Below are 22,201 nucleotides of genomic sequence, written 5' to 3'. Positions count from 1 at the left end.
CTTTGTGACCCTGGGGTTGGGACTCTGCGACCCACATTTTTTCCTTTGTAGATGGCTTATTAGACTCTGCCAATAAAGGGGTGGTACAAAGGGCCTAGAAAGCTGTAAGAGGAAGACGGGACACTCTTCTGTTTGCTTGCTAGTTTTGTTTTTGTTTCCTATTGCTGCCAGTGTTGATCAGCAGCTCTTCTTCAGGTCATTTGCAGTTCATTATAGTAGCCATAGCAGACTCCAGTTTGTAGTTTTTCTGACACAGAACCAGAATCATCATGCCTCTAAGAAACGTCAGCACCAGCCAGCCAGCACCTGCTTTTCAGAGTACTGGGCCCCAGCCCTATGGGGTTCTTGCTCTCAGCTCAAGGTATCAGTACCTGCCTGAGGAGCATACCCTTCTGAGAGGTTAGAGTTTTGGCTCCCTTCCTCCAAGCTTCTTCCCTTCTTTGTTCTCCCAGTTCTACAAGTAGTATCTGCTTCTTGCAGTTGGTACCTCCATAATACCTAACTTCCTTTGTATACCTAGTTAACAATTATTTACATTAAAATCTCTTGTTAAAAAAATCACTGTCGGCCAGGCACGGTAGCTCACACCTGTAATCTCAGCACTTTGGGAGGCCAAGGTAGTGGGTCACGAGGTAAGGAGTTTGAGACCATCCTGGCTAATATGGTGAAAGAAACCCCATCTCTACTAAAAATACAAAAATTAGCCAGGCGTGGTGGTGCATGCCTATAATCCCAGCTACTCAGGAGGCTGAAGCAGGAGAATCGCTTGAACCTGGGAGATGGAGGTTGCAGTGAGCCAAGATTACGCCATTGCACTCCAGCCTGGGCAACAGAGTGAGACTCTGTCTCAAAAAAAAATCACTGTCGCAGTTTCTGTTTCATGACTGGACCCTGACACATTCTTTTATGATTCAGAATATAATTGCTTAAGGCTGGGTACAGTGGCTCATGCCTATAATTACAGCACTTTGGGAGGCTGAGGTGGGCAGATCACTTGAGGTCAGGAGTTCAAGACCAGCCTGGCCAATATGGTGAAACCCTGTCTCTACTAAAAATACAAAAATTAATCAGGCATGGTGGTGAACACTTGTAATCCCAGCTACTTGGGAGGCTGAGGCAGCAGGATCACTTGAACCCAGGAGGCAGAGGTTGCAGTAAGCTGAGATGGTGCCACAGCCTGGGAAACAAGAGTGAGACTCCATCTCAAAAAAAAAAAAAAAAAAAAAATATATATATATATATATATATATACACACACACATATTTATATATTTATATATTATATATAATATACATTTTTATATATTTATATATTTATATTTATATATATTTATAAAACTGCTTAGGAGGGCAAGGTACAAGGCTTAAAAAATCTGATCCTCTCTATCACAATACTTTGTTCTACCCTGTTCACAGTAAGCAACCAAAACAAATATTTAGTGCATGAATGAAAAACTCTTATGCCTGAAATAGCTGTATTGCTTCCAAGCATATTCTCTGAACCCTGCTCAAAAAACCTCAATGATTCTCTAGCTAATGTATTCCCTTTGATAAAAGAGCCTTTGACAGATTTTAAGATCCCTTGCAAGTGTATGCTCATTTACGGGAACTACAGTATTAGTATTTTAGCTTGTACCTGCTTGTCAAATTTTATTACATAACTTGTTCTCACATTTATCTGCTCTTACTTGAGGTAGACATTTTAAATAATTTCTAGGCTTATTTTTTTTTTTAACTTTCACCTTCTAATCAATTACCTTTTATTTCTGATTTTTCTCCAATTACCCTCCTTCCTTCGGGATACTGATATTAGTTTCAATACCAGGTTCCTCATGTATAAATGAGAGTGGAACTAGATGATCATCAAGATATTCTCTTGCTTAAGAGGTTCAATAATCACACAGTGCCTCACCCAAATAAACCATACACCTTGGCAATTTTTATTAAATTCGTATTTACACAAGCTGATACATTCATCTAGCACAAAAAAACCATTTTACAGACTAGAAAATAAAAATAAAATGTTAATCCCAAGGTTCAAACTCACTTGTCCAAAAATCAGCCATATTACTACTTTTATTTTCACAAAATCTAGACATAAATACACAGCAGTGTAGAAAGTTCCATATTAAGGTTAATTACTTCCTGATAATTTCAGGTTAAACAGCTTTTCAAGGTTATATAGTGAAAAAGAATCATAATACCTTTTATTTGGCTCTTTCCTTTTGTGCTTGGTTATTTCTTTTAAGACATATGGAAAACGACTCATAAAATGGTGTTTAAAATCAATAAGGTAGTTCTTTCGAAGCCATGACTCCTATTGAAATAGCAAAGATTAGAAAAATCTACAAGAAAAAATGTAAAATAAGCAATAAAACTTGAAGAGAAATGACAACTTGTCAAATAAATGTCCCATCATAATTCACTTTCTACCAGTAATATAATATGTAAATAAATTTAAAAATCAGAATTAACTGTTAAAGCACCCACTTTTCATCTATAGATCCTTTTGGTGCTTAATAACTATTTACTTGCATTCTGTCTGCTGCTTAAGAGAGAAAAAGTGAAAGTATCTGAGACTTAAGAAAATTCTGAATTTGGACTACTAATGCAATGTTTATGAAATATACAAGAAAGTCTTTCTCCCTGATGTTCTGTCTACACCATAACTCTATTCTCCAGCAATTCCATTATTTAACAATTTCACAAAGCAATGCATTTACTTAAAATGCTTCAGTAGTATTGGTGAATTTATCATTTCCCTCCTATGGAAACACTGTCTTTCTAATTCCAAATTAGAATATTCTTTATTTCCTCTTATCCAAGGTAACCAACCATCCCATTTTGTCAGAGACTGAGAAGTTTCCTAGATGTGGGACTTGAGGTGCTAAAACAGCTGGTCACCCTACAGCTCAATTTGGTTTTTTTTTTTTTGAGATGAAGTCTCGCTCTGTCGCCCAGGTCGGAGTACAGTGGCACTATCTCAGCTCACTGCAACCTCTGCCTCCCAGATTCAAGCGATTCTCATGCCTCAATCTCCTGAGTAGCTGGGATTACAGGTGCCCACTACCACGCTCGGCTAATTTTTGTATTTTTAGTAGAGCTGGGTGTCACCATGTTGACCCGGCTGGTCTTCAACTGCTGACCTCAAGTGATCCACCTACCTTGGCCTCCCAAAGTGCTGGGATTACGGGCATGAGCCACTGCACCCGGCCTTACAGCTCAATTATTGTTCCTCCTCAGTATCTTTACTGGGTTCTCTTCTTCCTGACTTCTAAACGTTTGGATCTGCCCAGTAATAATACTTGAATCATTTCTGCCTGAGCTCCAGATTTTATATACAAATACATACTTGACACTTCCTCTTCAACTTCTGACAAGCATCTTAAAACTTAACATGAATAAAACCAAATTCTCCCTGCCAAATGACTTTCTTTCTCATTTGGGCGATGTAACACTGGCATCATCCTTGACTCCTCTTTCCTTCATTATACATACCAACAGTCTGGCTGGCTTTACCTAGATCCAGCTAGTTCTCATCATTTCAACCACTAGATACCCGGCCACCATCATCTTTTATTTGGATTACTGCAATAGCCTCCTAACCAGTCTGCCTGTTTCTCCTCTTATCCTCCAAAAGTCAATTCCCCACACAGCAGCCAGGGTGATCTTTTAAAACATAAATCGTGTTTCAAAATGATACAGGAAGGGGGAAAGGAAACGAAATGTATATACATGTAGGACAGGACTGGTCATCCAAGAGATGATGGTTGCTAGAGTTAGACTGTGAGCACCTGGGAGTTCACTAGTGTTCTATTTTTATAAATTCAGCATATTAAAGTTAAATAAATATAATGCAGATCATGCCACTCCTCTGCTCAAAACCCTCCAGTGGTCTTTTCACCACACTCAGGTTAAAATCCAAACTCCTTACCAGGGACCACAGAGTCCCACATACATGATCTGGCCACTATCACTCTTCTTCGCCCCCATCTTCTACCATTCTCCCAGTACCTCATTTGCACAGGCCTTCCTGCCATTCTTCAAATATGCGAAGCCTGTTCTCACCTCAAAGCCATTGTACTTGCTGTTTCCTATGCCTGAATGTTCTTCCCACAGATGTTGACAAGACTTGCTCCTTCACTTCAATGACATTCAGATATCTTATTCTCAGAGAGCATTTGACAACCTATCTAAAATAGCTCCCCCTCACTGTTCCTGCCCATGCTCTTTATACCTCATTTTACTTTCATCTTTCTTCCTAGTACTGACATTATATATTTGTTTACTGTCTATAGATCCCACCAGAAGGTACATACCATGAGGGCAAGCACCTTATCAACCATGTTTATCTCTGTAGCCCCAGAGTCTAGAATAGTACTATTCAAAAGACCTTTCTGTAATGATCAAACTGTTCTATATCTATCTGCACTGTCCAATATAGTAACCACTACCCACATGTAGCTGTTGAGCACTTGAAATGTGGCTAGGGTTACTGAGGAATTGAATTTTAAATTTTAATTAATTTAAGTAGCCATTATTTATTGATGCCCAATAAAGCTTTGAATAAATGCCTTATAAAGTATGACTGCATTAGTGTTTGGTTACAAACTCTAACCCTCACAGCAAAAGGATAAAAGCAATGAGACACATACGTAGAGAAAAAGTAGCAAGCAAGTCAAGCATTAAATGCAAAGCTAAGACACAATTTTTTTAACATAATACTGACCCTGACACTACTAATACAGAACCCTAAAAACCACAGTAAATCAAAAAGCTAATGTTAAACTGTAATTTCATTTTAAAAACTAGCTATATCGGCCGGGCGCGTTAGCTCATGCCTGTAATCCCAGCACTTTGGGAGGCTGAGACGGGTGGATCACGAGGTCAGGAGATCGAGACCATCCTGGCTGACACGGTGAAACTCCGTCTCTACTAAAAATACAAAAAAAATTAGCCGGGCATAGTGGCAGGCGCCTGTAGTCCCAGATACTTGGGAGGCTGAGGCAGGAGAATGGCGTGAACTCGGGAAGTGGAGCTTGCAGTGAGCCAAGATCGCGCCACTGCACTCCAGCCTGGGCGACTGAGTGAGACTCTGTCTCCAAAAAAAATAAAAAATAAATAAATAAAAACTAGCTATATCAAGGATATAGCTAGCTAACTATTAAGAATACGTACAGTAGTAGTTCAACATGTGCACAAAATGTTAGAAATTGCTGCAACTAGATGGGGGTAGGCAAGTGCTTATTGTATTCCTTCTGAAGGTCTGACTTTAAAATAAAAAAGATAGGTAAGGGAATGCAAAAAAAAAAAAAGAAAGAAAGAAAAGAAAAATAGTGCCAAGGTAATCAAATGTAAAACAACAATCTTTTCAACAAATAGTGCTGGAATAAATGGCTGTTTATATGAACAGAAAAAAAAAAGATACACACAGTATTTCAGAAATAAACAACTTCAGTTGATTATTACAGAATCTGACTATTCAGCCACTGCATATAAGACTTAATGTACCCTGAGACTTCTTTTCAAAGTAAGGATCAAAGCTTCAAATTACTAAAAAGTTAAAAAAAAAACAAAAAACTACTTGAATACAAGTGAAATTTCTTGACTTTTTGTAAATACTAGCAAACTAAATGCATTAAGCTGCAGCACCAACATGTAAAAGCAAACAGTCAGTAGTCCTAAGACTATATCTAACCGAGACACCAATTTACCAATAGAAAAATCTATACAGTTTCTGAGAGAAAAAGAGTTACAATTCAGCTTGTGGTGTGTGATCTGACATCAATGCCAAGCAATGCTATTTGGTTCCTCCTAAAGATTAGACTGTGGCCAGGCAAAGAGGCTCATGCCTGTAATCTCAACACTTTGGGAGGCCAAGGTGCAAAGATATTTAAGGCCAGAAGTTCAAGACCAGAATGTGCATTTTAATGTCATTTTGTATAGAATGCTACTAACAATCTATCATTTTGTATAGATTGTACCAATGATGTACATTTTTATACTCTGTCTCTAAGATAATGGTTCCTTTTTAAAAAATAAATAAATAAATAATGATTCTTATCAAGTTATTACAAATCTGCCAAGGTGAATTAGAGCATTCTACCAGTGGATGTTTTTAAATATTATTCCTATCTGAATTTATTTATTTCAGCTTTATACAGTATCTCAATTTGTATTCTGATCTTCAACAGTCTACGCAGTCTTTTAAACTTACCATTATATGTTAATGAGCTGCTAATAAGCCTAGTCATGTTATAATAGCACAAAATAGTTCTAAAGCATACTATTTTAAATATCCATAAAATTAAAGCAGTATTTAGATCCTTTGTTAGTATTATCCAGATAAGATGACCCAAAACTAGCGTAATTAATAAATTTTCAGATTTTGAATTTTGGTCCTACTAGTCTATCTAAATACAAATGCTACTAACAAAGCAGTAACAAAAGTTTACTAGTGCTTATATGTAATCAAACACCAAAGAAGCTTGGAATTTTTACTTCTTGGCTCTCTAAAAATGAAAAAACTAGGCCAGGCGTGGTGGCTCGCGCCTGTAACCCAACACTTTGGGAGGCCGAGGCGGGTGGATCACCTGAGGTCAGGAGTTCAAAACCAGCCTGCCCAACATGGTAAAACCCCATCTCTACTAAAAATACAAAAAATTAGCCACGCATGGTGGCGGGCACCTGTAAGCCTAGCTACTCAAGAGGCTGAGGCAGGAGAATTGCTTGAACCCAGGAGGTGGAGGTCTCAGTGAGCCAAGATTGTGCCACTGTACTCCAGCCTAGGCGACAAGAGCGAAACTATGTCTCAAAAACAAAAAGAAAAGAAAAAACTAGCACTCAAAGTCCATGTTGAATATTACTTTTTCTTTTTTATAGGACATCTTAAGGACTTTAGCATTACTTTTATTTTCTATCTGAACCTTTCAGATGATCATAGATCAAGACTGTAAGTACTATATACTTTTTTTAAAGGAGCTATATACATTCTTACTGTCTCTAGCCTACATCACAAATTAACTGCCATATGAGAAACAAGCTTTGCTTTCTCAAAATCTTACATTATAGCCCTATTATTAATTTTTTGCCAATGTATGCAATGAATCGTAAAACAAAGTCTCAAAACCGTAATCAATAAAATGCCATCTTATTTGAAAAAGCAATTGACAAAACATTCCTACAGATGATGGGTTAACAGCAATAGAACACGCTCTTAAAATATACACCTTACTACAACTCTATAATGCTTTTCAAGACTATCAAATACTACTTAATTTATCCCGTCTTATGCAGCATACTGACTCATTCTAAACTTCAACTTGAAATAAAAATAAAACAAAAACAAGAAAACTACCTTCTCAGTTTTATATAAACTTGAAGGATTCACACCTGCCTTATCAAAAGTCCTTACAGCAATTCTTCTGAAAACCAGATGCTTCTAGCTTTGAAGTCTTGCTTCTGTAGCTACCCTTTTCAAGTGTGTTACTGTATTGATTTAGCACCAACTTAATCTTGCAGTTTGTTCCTCCTTGGTTGCAAAGGGAAAGTGTAGCATACACTATGCACTACATTCACTATAGCACAACACTTAAAACAATTCAAGTCTGATCATGAGATCTTCAGTTTTGTCCCTTTCTACTAAACCTGGCAACGTGGAATAAACTGAAAGAGACTACTTAATAAGCAACTTTTTAAACCTTGTAAGAGACCTTCAGAAACTAGAATGTTCCTACACAATCAATCTGCCATAAACAATACACTGTAACACTACTATGAATTATAGCTAGTAAAAAACTAATGGAACCAAGCATGAGTTACGCATTTCACTTAAATATATATATATATTCACAGATAATAACTTCAGAAAACTAATTTGTAGTTTTGTGCAAAACAAACAAGTTTACAGTTAAACCCAGGGTACTCTTCAGAAAAATATATAACCAATTAGTAGTAATGAGCTGATTTCGAATCTTGCCATTTATGATAAAAGGCTATAAATACTAAGAAAATAAAGAACCATTAGTTCTCACCAATTTATGGGTTTCATCCTGTTGTTTAGAGAGTTTCCACAGAAGGGAAATAATATTAAGAACTTGCTGCATAACCTGTAGAGGTTCTCGTTCTATACCATTCCCAACAGGAGTAGCTAGTTGTGGAGGTACAGCTTCAACCCAGCATTCAATTAGCAATGGAATTATTATCTCAATAAATCCTTTCAGGTTTTCAGTAGATGACAGGCCTTCATCCACACCACTCAGTCCTCCAACCAGATACCTAATAAGGGTGAGAAAGAAAAAAATTAAGTGATTAAAAAATGTTTATTATCCCTTGCTAATTTAAATCTTAAATATAAAGTACTAGTAAAATGAAGCACCATGAACTGATAATTACATCAATCAAAACTAGTAAGAAAAATGAAATTCTAAGATGACAAAGCCAAAAGATATTATCAAGTTTTATTTCTCAAAGGCTTTGCTATAAATTAATAAATTAACATACAAATAACTCTTCCCATCAGTAAATAAAATCAAATCATGAGTAACTATATGAAAATTATGAAAGACAACTGCATGTCTTCCCACCAACAGTCATCAATGGTTAGCAGTTATAATTCAATACAGGAAAACTGTGTGGACATAACTGAAATCCTTCTTACCGTAGCCTGAACTGTGAACTGACATTTGGCTGGGAACCCCCATTTTCATAAACCTGGATGTGTTGCTGGTCGTTGGCATGTTCCTTCCAGTTGATAAAAATGGAGTTGCTAGTGGCATGGGGATTTTCTTTCTGTTCCTGAAGTCCTTCACTTTCTCTCAACCTACTGGATCCATCTGCCAAGGCCTGAAGGAATTTACTGAGTCTCACTAAGACTTTCAGCCTCCATTGCTGAGAAGTGAGTCTCCGATTAGGATTTACAGAAAGTATCCAGGACTGGGATCTGTCTCTATTTATCAGTCCTTTGGACAGCTGCTGATGAGAAATAAGTTCTACAAAATTCTTAAGCAATATGCTGCTACGGCCAGTAATTAGAGCTGGGTACTGTTCCAGCAGAATGTCCAAAACTTTTAAAGAGTCCTCCTGAATTCCTTCAGTAATGTGAGTCATGGCACTAGAGAGATGGGCACTTACCAAAGGAAAAAATGGAGAAATTTGTTCAGCTCGTATTTTGGGGGCCAGGAATTGAAGAAGTTGAACTGCTGCTAATCGTACATTAGCATCTTTATCTGTAAACACAGCAGTCACTTCACTTAATATGTTTGAAAGGTGTGCATCAATTATAAATGGGTATTGAGACAAAAGGTCTTTAAGTCCAAGAAGAGCACTTTGTTTAACCCCAGCATTGTAGTGATGCATCTGTGACAGCAAATCCTATAAATAAAAATACAAATTTTAGATGTATACTTATATACATGTATCAATTTCACATAAACATGCTAACTAACACTACACTAGTAAACTGACACTCCTTGGGGAAACTGCTTCAATAAGTACTTTTTAAATGTTATTTAGCTTTTGTTAGGATCAGAAACAGAAAAATACTTTCAGCTGAATAAAAACATTGCATAATTTTCAGTTGGAATTTTCTCTCTTTACATTAACCTACATGCAGGCTTAGGCGCTCTATGATATAAAGTGACAGCAATCACACCATCATTTATTGAAAACCTACTAGGTACCAAACATCATGGAAGGTGTATATATATACTCTTGACAGGCCCTTTCTGCCTGTTTCAAATGGGCTTTCACAGGGTGTTTGTGTTTTATTCAGAGTATACTACTTGACAATTTTATCTGTGGAATAATTTATGTAACCTTTGGGAAAAAAAAACTTTAAATAACTCTTTAGTATTATTTAAACTTCAGAGCTTAAAAAGCAAAACTCGAAAAATGTATATCCTCACAAAGACCTACACACAAATATTCATAACAGCATTATTCATAAGAGCCAAAAACCAGAAACAAACTAAATGTTCATCAACTGCTGAGTGATCAACAAAATGTGACCTAATCATGCAATGAAATACAATTCGACAATACAAAGGAATGTACCACTGTTCTGATATACGCTACAAGCTACATACAACCTGGAGGAACCTCCAAAACACTGTGCTAAGTAAAAGGCCAGTAACAAAAGGCCATGTATTATATGATTTCATTTATATGCACTTTCTAGAATAAGCAAATCTATAGATATCAGAGGTAGATTAGTGATTGCCTAGGGCTGGAAGAAATGAGAAGTGATTCCTAATGGGTACAAGTTTTCTTCTTGGAGTGATAAAAACGTTCTAAAATTAGATTAAGGTGATAGTAGCATAACTCTGTAAATATACCAAAACCAATGAATTGTATTCTTTAAATGAGAGATTTTAATTATGTGTAAATTATATCTCCATAAAGCTGTTAGATTCTTAAGCAACACTTCTCAAACTTCAATTGACTTCAAGTATTTACTACAAACCTATAATAAACTATGTGCTGTATGGGTTCAAAAATGAATGACAGGATTGTATCTTAATTCGCTAAAAAACAGCTAGAAAACTGTTCATCAAAAATTTGACACATCAAAAACATGTAAGAATTATTTCCAGATACAGCCAGGTGCCGTGGTTCACGCCTACAATCCCAGCACCTCAGGAGGCCTTGGCTGGAGGATTGCTTGCATCCAAGAGTTTGAGACCAGCCTGGGCAACATATTGCAACCTTGCCTCTACAAAAAAATAAATTAGCCAGGCATGGTGACGCTCGCCTGCAGCCCCAGCTACTTGGGAGGCTGAAGTAGGAGGATCACTTGAGCCCAGAAGGTCCTGGCTGCAGTGAGCCATGATAGCACCCCATTGTGCTCAACATGGTGTAAGAGTGAGACCTGTCTCAAAAAAAAAAAAAAAAAATTAAATCATCAAATAAATATACCAGGGAGAAACAACCGTGCATTTAGTTTAGCAAACGTTTCTGGAGGAAGCGGAAAGACACAGCTGCATGAGAGATCTTTGGGTAAAAGATAAACTCCAAACATCAATAAACCCTACGACCCTAGGCAAACTATTTACTCTAAGAGTTTAGACAAATTTTCACAAAAATATAACATTCTACATGATTCCAAAGAAAATCTTATTTTGTCAAAACATGATTTATGATTTACCTTTATGTTAAGTTTTCTATTGTTTGTTGGAAGTGTTCCATCCTCTTTGAGTTGCTCAGGCAGATGTATAGTCTTTGTTTTAAAGTTTGTAGGAGTAGCATTTTGTAACTTGGGCTTCTTTTTACCAACTTTCAATTTTACTTTTTGAAAATCATCTTGGCGTTTTCTTTTTTTAGTCATTCTCGACTACTATAATGAAAAGAATTAATTAAAAGCAATGGATAGAGACAAGAATAAATGATGAAAAAAGGCACTTTCCAACACATACTACTGTAACATTTATTTCAATCGTAATCAAGAATCTGATTATGCTGAAAGATCAAAATATTAAAAAATGCTGTTAAGAACTATTAAAAACTCAGTTTAGTGATAAAATACTGTAACAAGGCAACAGTCTTGCCACGGTTTTGCAAAGTTTTTTGGGTCACAGAACCTTTTGTCAAGCTATATGCTAAAGGGAAACCTTCTGAAATGTGTTTTTTTTTGTTTTCCTTTGTTCGAGTGTAGGAGAGCAGCACAGACTTCCTAGAGATATAACTTGTATCTGCTGGTGTGCTCCTGGCCTTCGTAAGAGCCTCGGAGGAACTTCTCTAGCAATACCAAACAAAGTTGGAAAACCAATGTTATTCTTTAATGCAGCCTATAACCGTTAGAAAAAGATATATGAACCTAAGCTGAGCATTTGAAAAATGGGTAATATTCAAATACACAGCAAGGAGAATAATAGGCCTTTCAAGAGCAAGGAAAACAAGGTAAAGATCAGGTGTAGGGGATAAACCCAGCACAGCAAAAGTGAATAAACCTCAGACTAAACAGAAAACAGTATTCCCCCTTGGTCCCCAAAAAGGATAAAAAGCAGCATAAAAAGAAATATAATGTAATAGGGGGATAAGGAACAAAGACCAGCTAAGCCACTATTATAATAAATAACTCAGGCATAACACCATGCCATCTTGTACTTCCTCCCCCTCTATACCACATTCCAAACCTTGTACTTACACATGAAATCTTTGATCTGTGTCTCTTACCCATTTCCAGGCCACTACTTTCAAGAAGTCCTTTATTTCTACCATTCAATACCTTCCCCACTGGTACTCCTGCCTACTATCTAGTGTCTACTCTCTAGTCCACTGGCCCTTTACGAAAGAGCTCTCTCTGAACACAGATCTCATGACCAAGACTCAAGAGTTCTCAGCTGTTCTATTCCTCGTACACAGTAAAACCTCCTTAGCAGGACACATGAGGTCTTTCCTAATGTGGCCCCATCCATCCTCTCCAGCTTTATCTTCCCACAAGCTAATCTCTATCTAAAACAATAGCCTCTTCTACCTGGAACCAGCTAAATTCTTCTTGAAGCCTTTTCCACACCCGAGAACAATACTGTACACCACTTGAATAGGGTAAGTACCTCTGGAATATATAAAACTTCTGCTAATCTCCTGGTTTATCATAATTATCCTGTGCCTGGCCATAAAAAGTGACAATGCTACACATGAGGGTATAAAAAAATGGGTAAAACGAAAGTTTCCTTTATTACAATGGTAATAAAATGGCCAGTGCAATACTGAACAGCTCAAGTTCAAGAAATTCAGAAGCCAATCAGCTATGACAATATATCCAAATTTACTTAATTACAGGGTTATATTAGATCGCCATGAGGTAGGATTTCCCACAGGTTAAGAACCAATTCTACAACCAGATTGATTAGGCTTTTATCCAAACTCTGACACCTTCCAGCTGTACACTGTCCCAATTTCTATCTACAAAATAGGGATAATCATACACAATTGTAAAACACTCAGAACTGTGCCTGGTACATAGTTAAATAAGTATGCTCAAAGCATAAACATGTGCGTGTCCCTCAAGTCTCAGGATCAGGACATACCAAGCCCGGTACTAGATGCATTGTGTACCTCAGTATACAATCTGCACAGAACCATGCAAGGTAGGTGGAACTAAACCCATTTTAACAATGTACCTCAGAAAAGTTTGGAAGTCACGCCTTTATCAAGAAGTTGAAAAGGGATTCATTCACAGAACTGAGCTCTGCAAAACCACCTTTAACATACCAGAATTAACCTGAAGACTGGAAGTCTTCGTGGCAAAACAGTTTGGCTTATTTCATTTGTCCCTATTACCAAATTTTCATCTCACCCACACCTCTAGTTACCTTAGTCTTTAAAAAAAAAAAAAAAAAAAAAAAAAAAAAAAAGCTGGGGGTCGGTGGGTGGGTGGGAGGGAATAAGGCCTAAAAAGAAGGCCATGATACTCACCTGGCCTCTTTTAATACAAAAATGGTTTTCATTAATTAAGCAAGCACACTTTGTGAGCTTTTCCTACAATTTTATTACTAGCTGGTACCAGACACGAAAGTAAATGGTACAGGACATTCAGAAAAATTAACTCCCTTCCTCCTCCACTCCTGTGGGTTCTATTTAGCCATTAACCACCTGATAGATCTTCAACAGTCTACTGTCAACTTTATGCCATATTATCTATCGCTTTGTATTAGTCACATTACTGCTTTCTCTGTTAGGAAAATTAAGAAGGCTGATTGACCTTCCTTGACTTTTCAAACCTAGTAATATTATTACGGGATACAAAGCATTTTTATGCGAAGAACTCTCAAAGTTCTACTAGTAATTGACTTTAACTTATAACAAAGATTTTCATAACACAGCAAATCAAAAAGTCCCACTAAGCCACTTTTACAGTAGCCGTTTTTTAGCAAAAGGTAGGAACGCCAGTCTCAGAGGAGGAGCTCACATCACTAGTCCTTAGGTTTGCGATCCCCAATAGTTTCAAAGCTGAATGTCACACATTCCTACTGTAGGTCTTTTCTGCTAATTCCAACAAAAGGCAGATCCTAGCGTTTTTAGGATTTCAATCGAACTAAATTCCAACTATAAATAGTTTGCCTGCCACCTTCTTACCCTTCCTCATTTCCACCTTCTTTTCCAAAAAAAATCAGAGAGAACGATCGTACTGCACTCGGCCTTTGATAATTTCCTCCCCAAACCCTTAAACTCATGAGTTCCTCCAAACTCCACTGAGGGGCCAACCAGAGGCGACAGACTTCCCAAAAAGCAAATGGCCCAGGCAGGGGCGACCCCAGAAAACTGGTAGTCCCCTTCCGCTCGCTTAACTCTCCCGCCTGGGCGACCAGAAGACGGAACAGGGGACGCCAGCTCATCCCCACTCCGTATTCGGTCCTGCATCCATCCCAGAGGCGAACACACCGTGGGTTTTAGGAAACCATCGTTCCTCCTACTCCAAGGGACGCCGGCCAGGACCAGAGTCGGGGAAGTGGGGCCCGATTCACACACTCCGGCCTAAAACTCTCTCGGACCCGAAACCGGGCGAACCCGCCCAGTCACCTGAAGCTCCGCAAACGCCCTAGGGGGTCCCGCCCCCGCAGTGCCGGCCGCACACCCAGGCCCAGCTCGGAGGGACGCCGCGGCCCAGACCCGGGGGACGCACATCGTGCACGGCCGACCCTGCCCGCTTGGGCCGCGGATCGGGGGGCGACGGCCCCACCACGCTCTGTCCCGCGCCCCGGGAGGACCCGGCCCGACTGGCGACGGCCGCTTACCTGAGGACCCGGCCGCGGCCGGGGCGAGGAGCCCGAGGAGACAAGCGAGGGAGCAGAAGCCCACGGGGCAACAGCGTGCGCCGCCGGCCTCAGGCTCTAGCTCCCGGAGCGTGTTTTCAAATAGCCTCGTCCTCACGCGGCCGCGTCTCCTTCCGCCGCCCGGAAATCAGGGCCCCTCCCCCTCCCTGCTGTGCTCACGTGATCGCAGCCCGCAGCCGCGCGCAACCGGGGAGGCGGGAGCGGGAGCGGTAGGCCCCGCCCACAGAGGAGGGTACCCCGCCGGAAGCCCCCTGCTCTGTGGGAACCGGAGGGAGGACAGCGCGAGGTCCCCGGACAAAGCGTGGCGCATAAGTCCGGCCCGTAACTTGGTGGGCAGGCAACTTAGGGGATGTGGGCCTGGTTATAGCTGAGCATGCTTTTCTATTCCTCCCAGACCACAGTTCTTCAGACCTGGAGCCACTTTCAGAGAAGAGTATAAGTTGCACTGAATTGAAAAAGGGAAAAGTTTAGGACTGCAGAAGATGGAATTCCTGGGGACGTTAAACTGGGCTAAGATGGAGCAGATAAGATTTCCTTAATTAGAGCAAGACACACCTAGTATCTAGAGCCTGGAAGTCTTGGTCAAGGATTCTCCCTAACATCTCAGTTTCTCAGCACTAACATTCCTGCTACTAAAATGAAGTGAGAAATTAATTTCTGAAGTTAAGTAAAGAAATAAACTAAAATTCCTAGAAAAGAGGTAAGAAGAATGAGCCTTTGAAAAATGTCTTCACAAAGACTGGCATGATGGCATGGAAGAAAGAGCCCCAGGTAAGGGCTTCAGACCTTGATTCAAATTTGTGTCTACACCTCACCAGATAATTAAGACTTAGTAAAGCTGGCGAAGATATTGACCCTCATTATATTGGGTGGGAATTCAAAGGAATGATGTCTAAATCCAGGGAGACCCAAGCACTGGAACTAAAACCATGCCTGTTCCATAATCGGAGATAAAGAGGCAGCGCTAGAAACCCTGACCTCCCTTTGCTGGCAATATGGCTACATCACCACAATCTGCCTGGAATCGACCATAACCATAAATATTTGGGAGTCATTGGCATTATGTGGCATTATATTCTATTTAAAGCTATGAGACTAGATCAGAAGAGGAAAGATTTATTGCCAACCAGACATGTCCCTGGAACTCCAAACTTGTATCCAACAGTTTTTTCAATGTTTCCTTCAGATATCCAGTATACATCTCAAGGTCAACTTGTCCAAAACAGAGCTACTGATGATTTTCCCCTTGAAATCTACTCTTCCTACAGCTTATTCATCTCAAATAGTAAGTCTATCCTTGCAGTTACTCAAGCAGAAACCTTTGGGTTTTTGGTTTGGCCTCTTTGTTTCACACCTCACATCTAATCCATCTGGAGATTGACTCTACCTTTAAAGACATCCTAACTTTCACCAGTTAACACACCTCCCCTGCTACCATTCTGGTCCAAGCCGCTTCTTGATCACTGCAAAAAGCCTGCAAACACATCTTCCTGCTTCCCTTATTGTCCCTCTTCCCCCTACAGTCTGGTATCAGCAGAGCAGCTGTGTGATTATTTTAAGATCTAGGTTAGATCAGATCACTCTTTGGCTCAAAACCCTTTAATGGCTCCCTATTTCACTTCGAGTAAAAGCCAGAGTCCTTTCTAGGGCCTTCCCTTAGGCTGTTCTTGCATGGCTATAAAGAAATACCTGAGACTGGGTAATTTATAAAGAAATACCTGAGACTGGGTAATTTATAAAGAAAAGAGGTTTAATTGGCTCATGGTTTTGCTGGCTTTACAGGAAGCATTATTTTGGCATCTGCTTGCTTTTGGTGAAGTCTCAGGGAGCTTTCAATCATAGTAGGTGAAGGGGGAACAGGCATGTCACGTGTTGAAAGCAGGAGCAAGAGAGAGAGCAAAAGAAAAGAGACAGAGAGAGAGGTGCCACACATTTTTAAACAGCCAAATCTGATGAGAACTCACTATCACTAAACAAGCACCAAGCCATGAGGGATCCACCCCCACGACCCAAGCATGTCCCACCAGGCCCCACCTCCAGCATTGAGGATTACAACTCAACATGAGATTTGAGCAGGGACAAATATCCAAACCATATCAGTTCTCAAGCTCTTCCATATTCTGACACAGTCTCTTACCATCTGAGCACTCCTCCTTCCACTCTCCCCTTTTTTACTCTGCTCCAGTCACACTTGCTTCTTTGCCTTCCTCAAACACCAGTGACACACTCCTGCTTTTGGACCTTTCCTTTAGCTTTTCTGTCTGCCTGAAACACTCTTCCCCAATAAGTCCATGTGGCTAACTCCCTCTCCTCCCCTGAGTCCACTCAAATATCTTCTCAGGGAGCCCTACCCTGACCACCTCATTTAAAATAACAAATTACCTTCTCCCAGGACTTGCAATTTCCTTTTAGAACATATCACCTTCTGGGAACATCACACTCTGGGGACTGTTGTGGGGTGGGGGGAGGGGGGAGGGATAGCTTTAGGAGATATACCTAATGCTAAATGACGAGTTAATGGGTGCAGCACACCAGCATGGCACATGTATACATATGTAACTAACCTGCACATTGTGCACATGTACCCTAAAACTTAAAGTATAATAATAATAAAATAAAATAAAATAAAAAAGAACATATCGCCTTCTAATATACCATGTAATTTACTTATTTATCATAATGATTATTTGATTCTGTCCTTCATCCACCACTAATATGTAAGTTTTACATGGGTCGTTTGTTTTATTCCCTGGTATATTCCAAGTAGCTAGAGCAGTGTCTGGCACCTAGTAGGCCCTCAATAAATATTTGTTGAATAAATGTCTAGGAAACACCTGCTACATAGTGGTGCTGAGCAAACGCTAGCTCTTATTGTTTCCCTACTTCACTGCAGGACAGGGTTTATAGACTCAGCCCATTAAGTGGGTCTGGTGGCTATGTAGCTGACAGAAGTACTCCTGGCCTGACTAAAGGAAGCAGCAGATCTTCAGCAACAGTCAACTGTTGTCATGAGGAAATGCAAATCTTCTCATTTTTCAAGCACACCGGAAATCCAGTGTTTAAGTCCATTTTCTGCTGCTATAACAGAATACCACAGACTGGGTAGTTTACAATGAACAGAAGACTATTTGGCTAATGCTTCTGCAGCTGAGAAGTCCTAGAGTGTGGCATCAGCATCTGGTGAGGGTCATCCATACCATGACAGAAGGGTAGAAGGCAGAAGTGAGCTCTAGAGACAGAGAGAACAAATCAGGTTGAATTCATCCTATTTGTCAAGAGCTCACACCCAGGATAACTAACCCACTCCCACAATAACAATTATCTATTCATGAGGGCAGAGCCCTCATAACCTAATCACCTCTTAAAGGTCCGGCTTCTCAATACTGTTAGAGTGGCAATTAAATTTCAAAATGAGTTTTGGAGGGGACATTTAAACCATAACATCCAGAAATGTTTATAAGAAATCTGCTCTTTAAATATTGGCAAGTACATTTTCCCCCCTATTTTCGAAACACTGTGTAGGCCAAACAAAATACTTATTGCCAGTTGCCAGTTTACTGTCTCTGGTTTAGGACATAAAAAGTTTGTACTTGAAGATAGGCTTTTTCCAACTCTTAAGTGATGAACTCAACAATTGTAAGGATTGATCACTTCCCGAGCTTGAAGAGATCTTTGATAAATAACAAGCATGTAATTAATCAAGGTCCTTCACCCATGCCAGAAAAACATTATTTACAACGAACATACATTCTGGAACGTGTAGGACACTCCAATTCCAAAACTCTGTCCAGTTGGCGACATAGGTGCTGTGTTTAGTTTCCGCAGCCATAACAAAGTACCACAAACTGGGTAGCTTAAATAACAGAAATTTCTGGATCTCAGTTCTGGAGACCATGGAATCTGAAATCAAGGTATCAGCAGGATTGGTTCCTTCTGAGGATTCTGAGGAAGATTCTGTTCCACATGTCTCTCCTAGCTTCTGGTAGCTTTAGACATTCCTTGTAGACAGTCCTTCTGTGTCTTCACATTGTCTTCCCTTGTGTATATCTGTCTGTGTTCAAATTTACTCCTTTTATAAGAACCCCAGTCATAGGGGCTGCCCTAATTACCTCATTTTAACTTGATCACTTCTCTAAAGACCTTATTTCCAAATAAAGTCACCTGAGGTACTAGGGGGTAGAACTTCAATATATCTTTTTGGAGACACAATTCAACCCATAAGAGCCACCAAGATCTGTGTCCAGAAATGTCTGTATTTCATCATCCAAACTCTTTGTCCTTTTTGTCTATGCTCAGACACATCACGATACTCTAGGTTAAGTAACTTCCTTCTACGTAATCTACCCAACCTTTGCAGCTTTCCTTTAAAATGTGTTTCATACTGGGCTTCCAGCATTTGCTTTGGGAATAAAGTATCACTGCTTTAAAAAAAAACCTGAAACGTTGTTAACCTAATAAAAATTGACTTTATAATTTCAAAGCAAACAAAAGCATATACATATTAAACTGGCTCTTACCTTACATTTTAGAGCTACTACTAACACAAAAAGCAGTCTCTTTGAAGAAGCTGAAATGATGAGTTCAAACGTGATACTATAACCAGGGTCACATTGTCTAGGAATTGATTGGCATTATATATACAAATGACTTGGCACACAGTCTCAATAGCCCCTCAATAAATGGCAACAGGTATCACTACTGATAATGCATCATTGGGCATTATTTGCACTATATGTGCAAAATCAACATTTAGTTGGGCTTCTTAGATAAAGTAACAGAAAACCAGTTCTGACATTAAGTGAAAAGGAATTTATTGAAAGTATATTGAATAACACAGAGAATGGCCAGGGAGGCTACCAGTTCAGGCTTAGAAAAAAGACAGGAAGGAAAAGACCAGCAAGGCCAGGAGTGCAAAGACCATTACACCACAAAATCAGTCTAAGACAAAAGGATTAGAAATGAGGAAGTTAAATTATCTCCATTTGCAGATATAATTGTATATCAAAAAAAAAAATCAACTGAAAACTTACTATAAACAATAAAAGAATTCAGAAAGGGGCCAGGCACGGTGGCTCACACTGTAATCCCAGCTGTTTTTGTATTTTATTTTTGTTTTTTGTATGTCACCTTTTTTTCTATAAAATTGTTTGGACCATGCAGCAGTGCCAGTCTCTCTCAACCTGTTTTGATTTGGGGAGCTGTGAATTGTTTTTTGTTTAACTTTGTTAAATTTAATCTGTCTAAATTTTGCTTTATTTTTGAAAGCTGGCAAATGAGAATTCCTGATGAAAGCTCTAAGACCTGCTGTGTCTATGTGTCTATATTTCTATAACTCAATATGTGTTACATGTATGTGATAATATTTGGGAAATGAAGCTAGTTTTAAAATAGTTGGTAAAATAAAATAATAATGACTTCAGAATTGTCAGTTAAATATAATTCAGACATTTTTTTCCTGGATATATTCATCAGACAGGTTTATAATGTGTCTACTACATGTTTTAAGGTCATAACGTGGCTTCTTTAATTTTTGATACTTATTGGTTTGTCTGTAAGCTTTTGGTTTTGCTTTTGAATCTCTGGATTCTTTTGTTGGGACAGGTAGCTGTGGTAAGGGTTGGGGACATGTTCTTAGCAACTTGACCATCAGTTATAAGGCAGTCAAGCCCATTATAACCACTTCCTACCTGTTCCAGTTTTGCCCCCTGGCTATGTTAGAAGGGGTTGGATCCTCCAGGCATTGTCTTCACAGTTATCTTCTATCCTGAGCCTACCCCTGGTATGTAAGTTCAGGAACCAGATGGGCCCTGCCTTTCATAGCCCTTCTAAGTACCACATGCCTACTTAAGACCGAGGAAAGACGTTAGCGAAGATACCTGTGTCATAGTTTGAGTAATTAAAAATCTTAAAATCCTTGTTAAGTAAAGTAATAGATAATCATAAAATGGCTGAGTCACTTCTAAGTCACTTAAAATATTGAACAGTAATTATTAAACATAAATTTAAATTTATGTACTTTGACATCTTATGGTATTTAAAAGCTAAATATATTTATAACTGGTAAACAAAAATGTGAGAAAACAAATCTTTCTAAAAATTATAAAATGTTTTCATCTATAAACACTGATATAAAACAGCTCAAACTTCCTAAGTTTTCACTAGAAGTTAGGGTTACTAAGATAAGCACTTCTCAACAGAAGACATACACATGGCCAACATCAATAATCATTAGAGAAATGCAAATCAAAACTGCAATGAGATCACATCTCACATCAGTCAGAATGGCTACTACAAAGTAAAAAAAATAACAGATGCTGGTGAGGTTGTGGAAAAAAGAGAGTGCTTATAAATTACGGGTGGGAATGTAAATTAGTTCAGCCACTACGGAAAGCAGTTTGCAGATATCTCAAAGAACTTAAAACAGAACTACCATTCAACCTAGCAATCCCATCACTGGGTATATACCCGAAGGGAAATGAATCATTCTACCAAAATGATACATACACACATATGTTCATCACAGTACTATTCACAATAGCAAAGGCATGGAATCAATCTAGATGCCCATCGACAGTGGATTGAATAAAGAAAATGTGGTATATATACATGAAGAAATACTATGCAGCCAGTAAAAAGAATGAAATCATATCCTTTACAGCAACATGGATGCAGCTGGAGACCATTATCATAAGCAAATTAATGCAGGAACAGAAAACTGAATCCTGCACGTACTCACTTATAAGTGGGAGATAAACATTGAGTACACGTGGATACAAAAAGGGGAACAATAGACACTGGGGTTTACTAGAGGGTGGAGGGTGGGAGATTGGAAAACTACCTACTGGGCATCATGCTCACTACCTGGGTGACAAAATGATTTCTACACCAAACCCCAGCGACATGCAATTTACCCATGTAACAAACCTGAACGTGTACCCTCTGAAATGAGAAAAGTTGGAAGGAAAAAATAAAAGAAATTAAGGTTACTAAGAGTATACTAATTCTATATACAGAGTGTATAAGGAAAAGCAAGGGCTGGGCGTGGTGGCTCATGCCTGTAATCCCAGCACTTTGGGAGGCTGAAGTGGGAGGATTGCTTGAGCCCAGAAATTCAAGACCAGCCTGAGCAACATGGCAAAACCCTGTCTCTACAAAAAATTCAAAAATTAGCCAGGTGTGGTGGCATGTGCCTGTAGTCCCAGCTATTCCAGAGGCTGAGGTGGGAGGATCGCTTGAGCCTAGAAGGTTAAGGTTACAGTGAACCATGATCATGCCACTACCCTCCAGCCTGGGTGACACAGCAAGACTTTGTCTCAAAAAAATAATAATAATAATAAAGGAAAAGATAGATGGGCTTTTAGTGAAAAACTTTGTAAAAACATGAAAATGGCCTTGGATGATGGGTACTACAAAAGCCCAGACTTCAC

General features: G+C 39.1%; 2 protein-coding genes across 11 annotated transcripts in view; one reads left to right on the top strand and one right to left on the bottom strand.

Moving 5' to 3' along the window:
* Positions 1 to 14,958, bottom strand: part of TEX10 (testis expressed 10) — a 50,918-nt gene extending 35,960 nt beyond the window's left edge. The window contains exons 1-5 of one of the 4 annotated variants that reach the window (XR_010148468.1): positions 14,736 to 14,958; positions 11,144 to 11,332; positions 8,660 to 9,372; positions 8,034 to 8,277; positions 2,205 to 2,317 (exon numbers count right to left, since the gene is read on the bottom strand). Coding sequence is in view for 3 of the 4 variants with exons in the window: in XM_054657779.1 (XP_054513754.1) it covers positions 2,205 to 2,317; positions 8,034 to 8,277; positions 8,660 to 9,372; positions 11,144 to 11,329; positions 14,521 to 14,625 (1,361 nt within the window). In the remaining variant the exon portion in view is untranslated. 4 annotated transcript variants of the gene reach the window in all.
* A 55-nt stretch (positions 14,959 to 15,013) lies between these two features.
* Positions 15,014 to 22,201, top strand: part of LOC134807728 (major facilitator superfamily domain-containing 14C-like) — a 132,489-nt gene continuing 125,301 nt past the window's right edge. Inside the window, exons 1-2 of one of the 7 annotated variants that reach the window (XM_063788451.1) lie at positions 15,014 to 15,545; positions 15,961 to 16,059. In XM_063788451.1, the coding sequence (XP_063644521.1) occupies positions 15,519 to 15,545; positions 15,961 to 16,059 (126 nt within the window). In that variant the 5' untranslated portion in view covers positions 15,014 to 15,518. Of the gene's footprint in view, positions 15,546 to 15,829; positions 16,060 to 22,201 lie in introns of those variants that run through there. The other 6 variants (XR_010148887.1, XM_063788452.1, XM_063788454.1 and 3 more) reach the window with 6 other exon arrangements.

Source organism: Pan troglodytes, chromosome 11, assembly GCF_028858775.2.
Source record: "Pan troglodytes isolate AG18354 chromosome 11, NHGRI_mPanTro3-v2.0_pri, whole genome shotgun sequence".
Taxonomy (NCBI): Eukaryota; Metazoa; Chordata; class Mammalia; order Primates; family Hominidae; genus Pan; species Pan troglodytes.
This window is presented reverse-complemented; position numbering and strand designations above follow the sequence as displayed.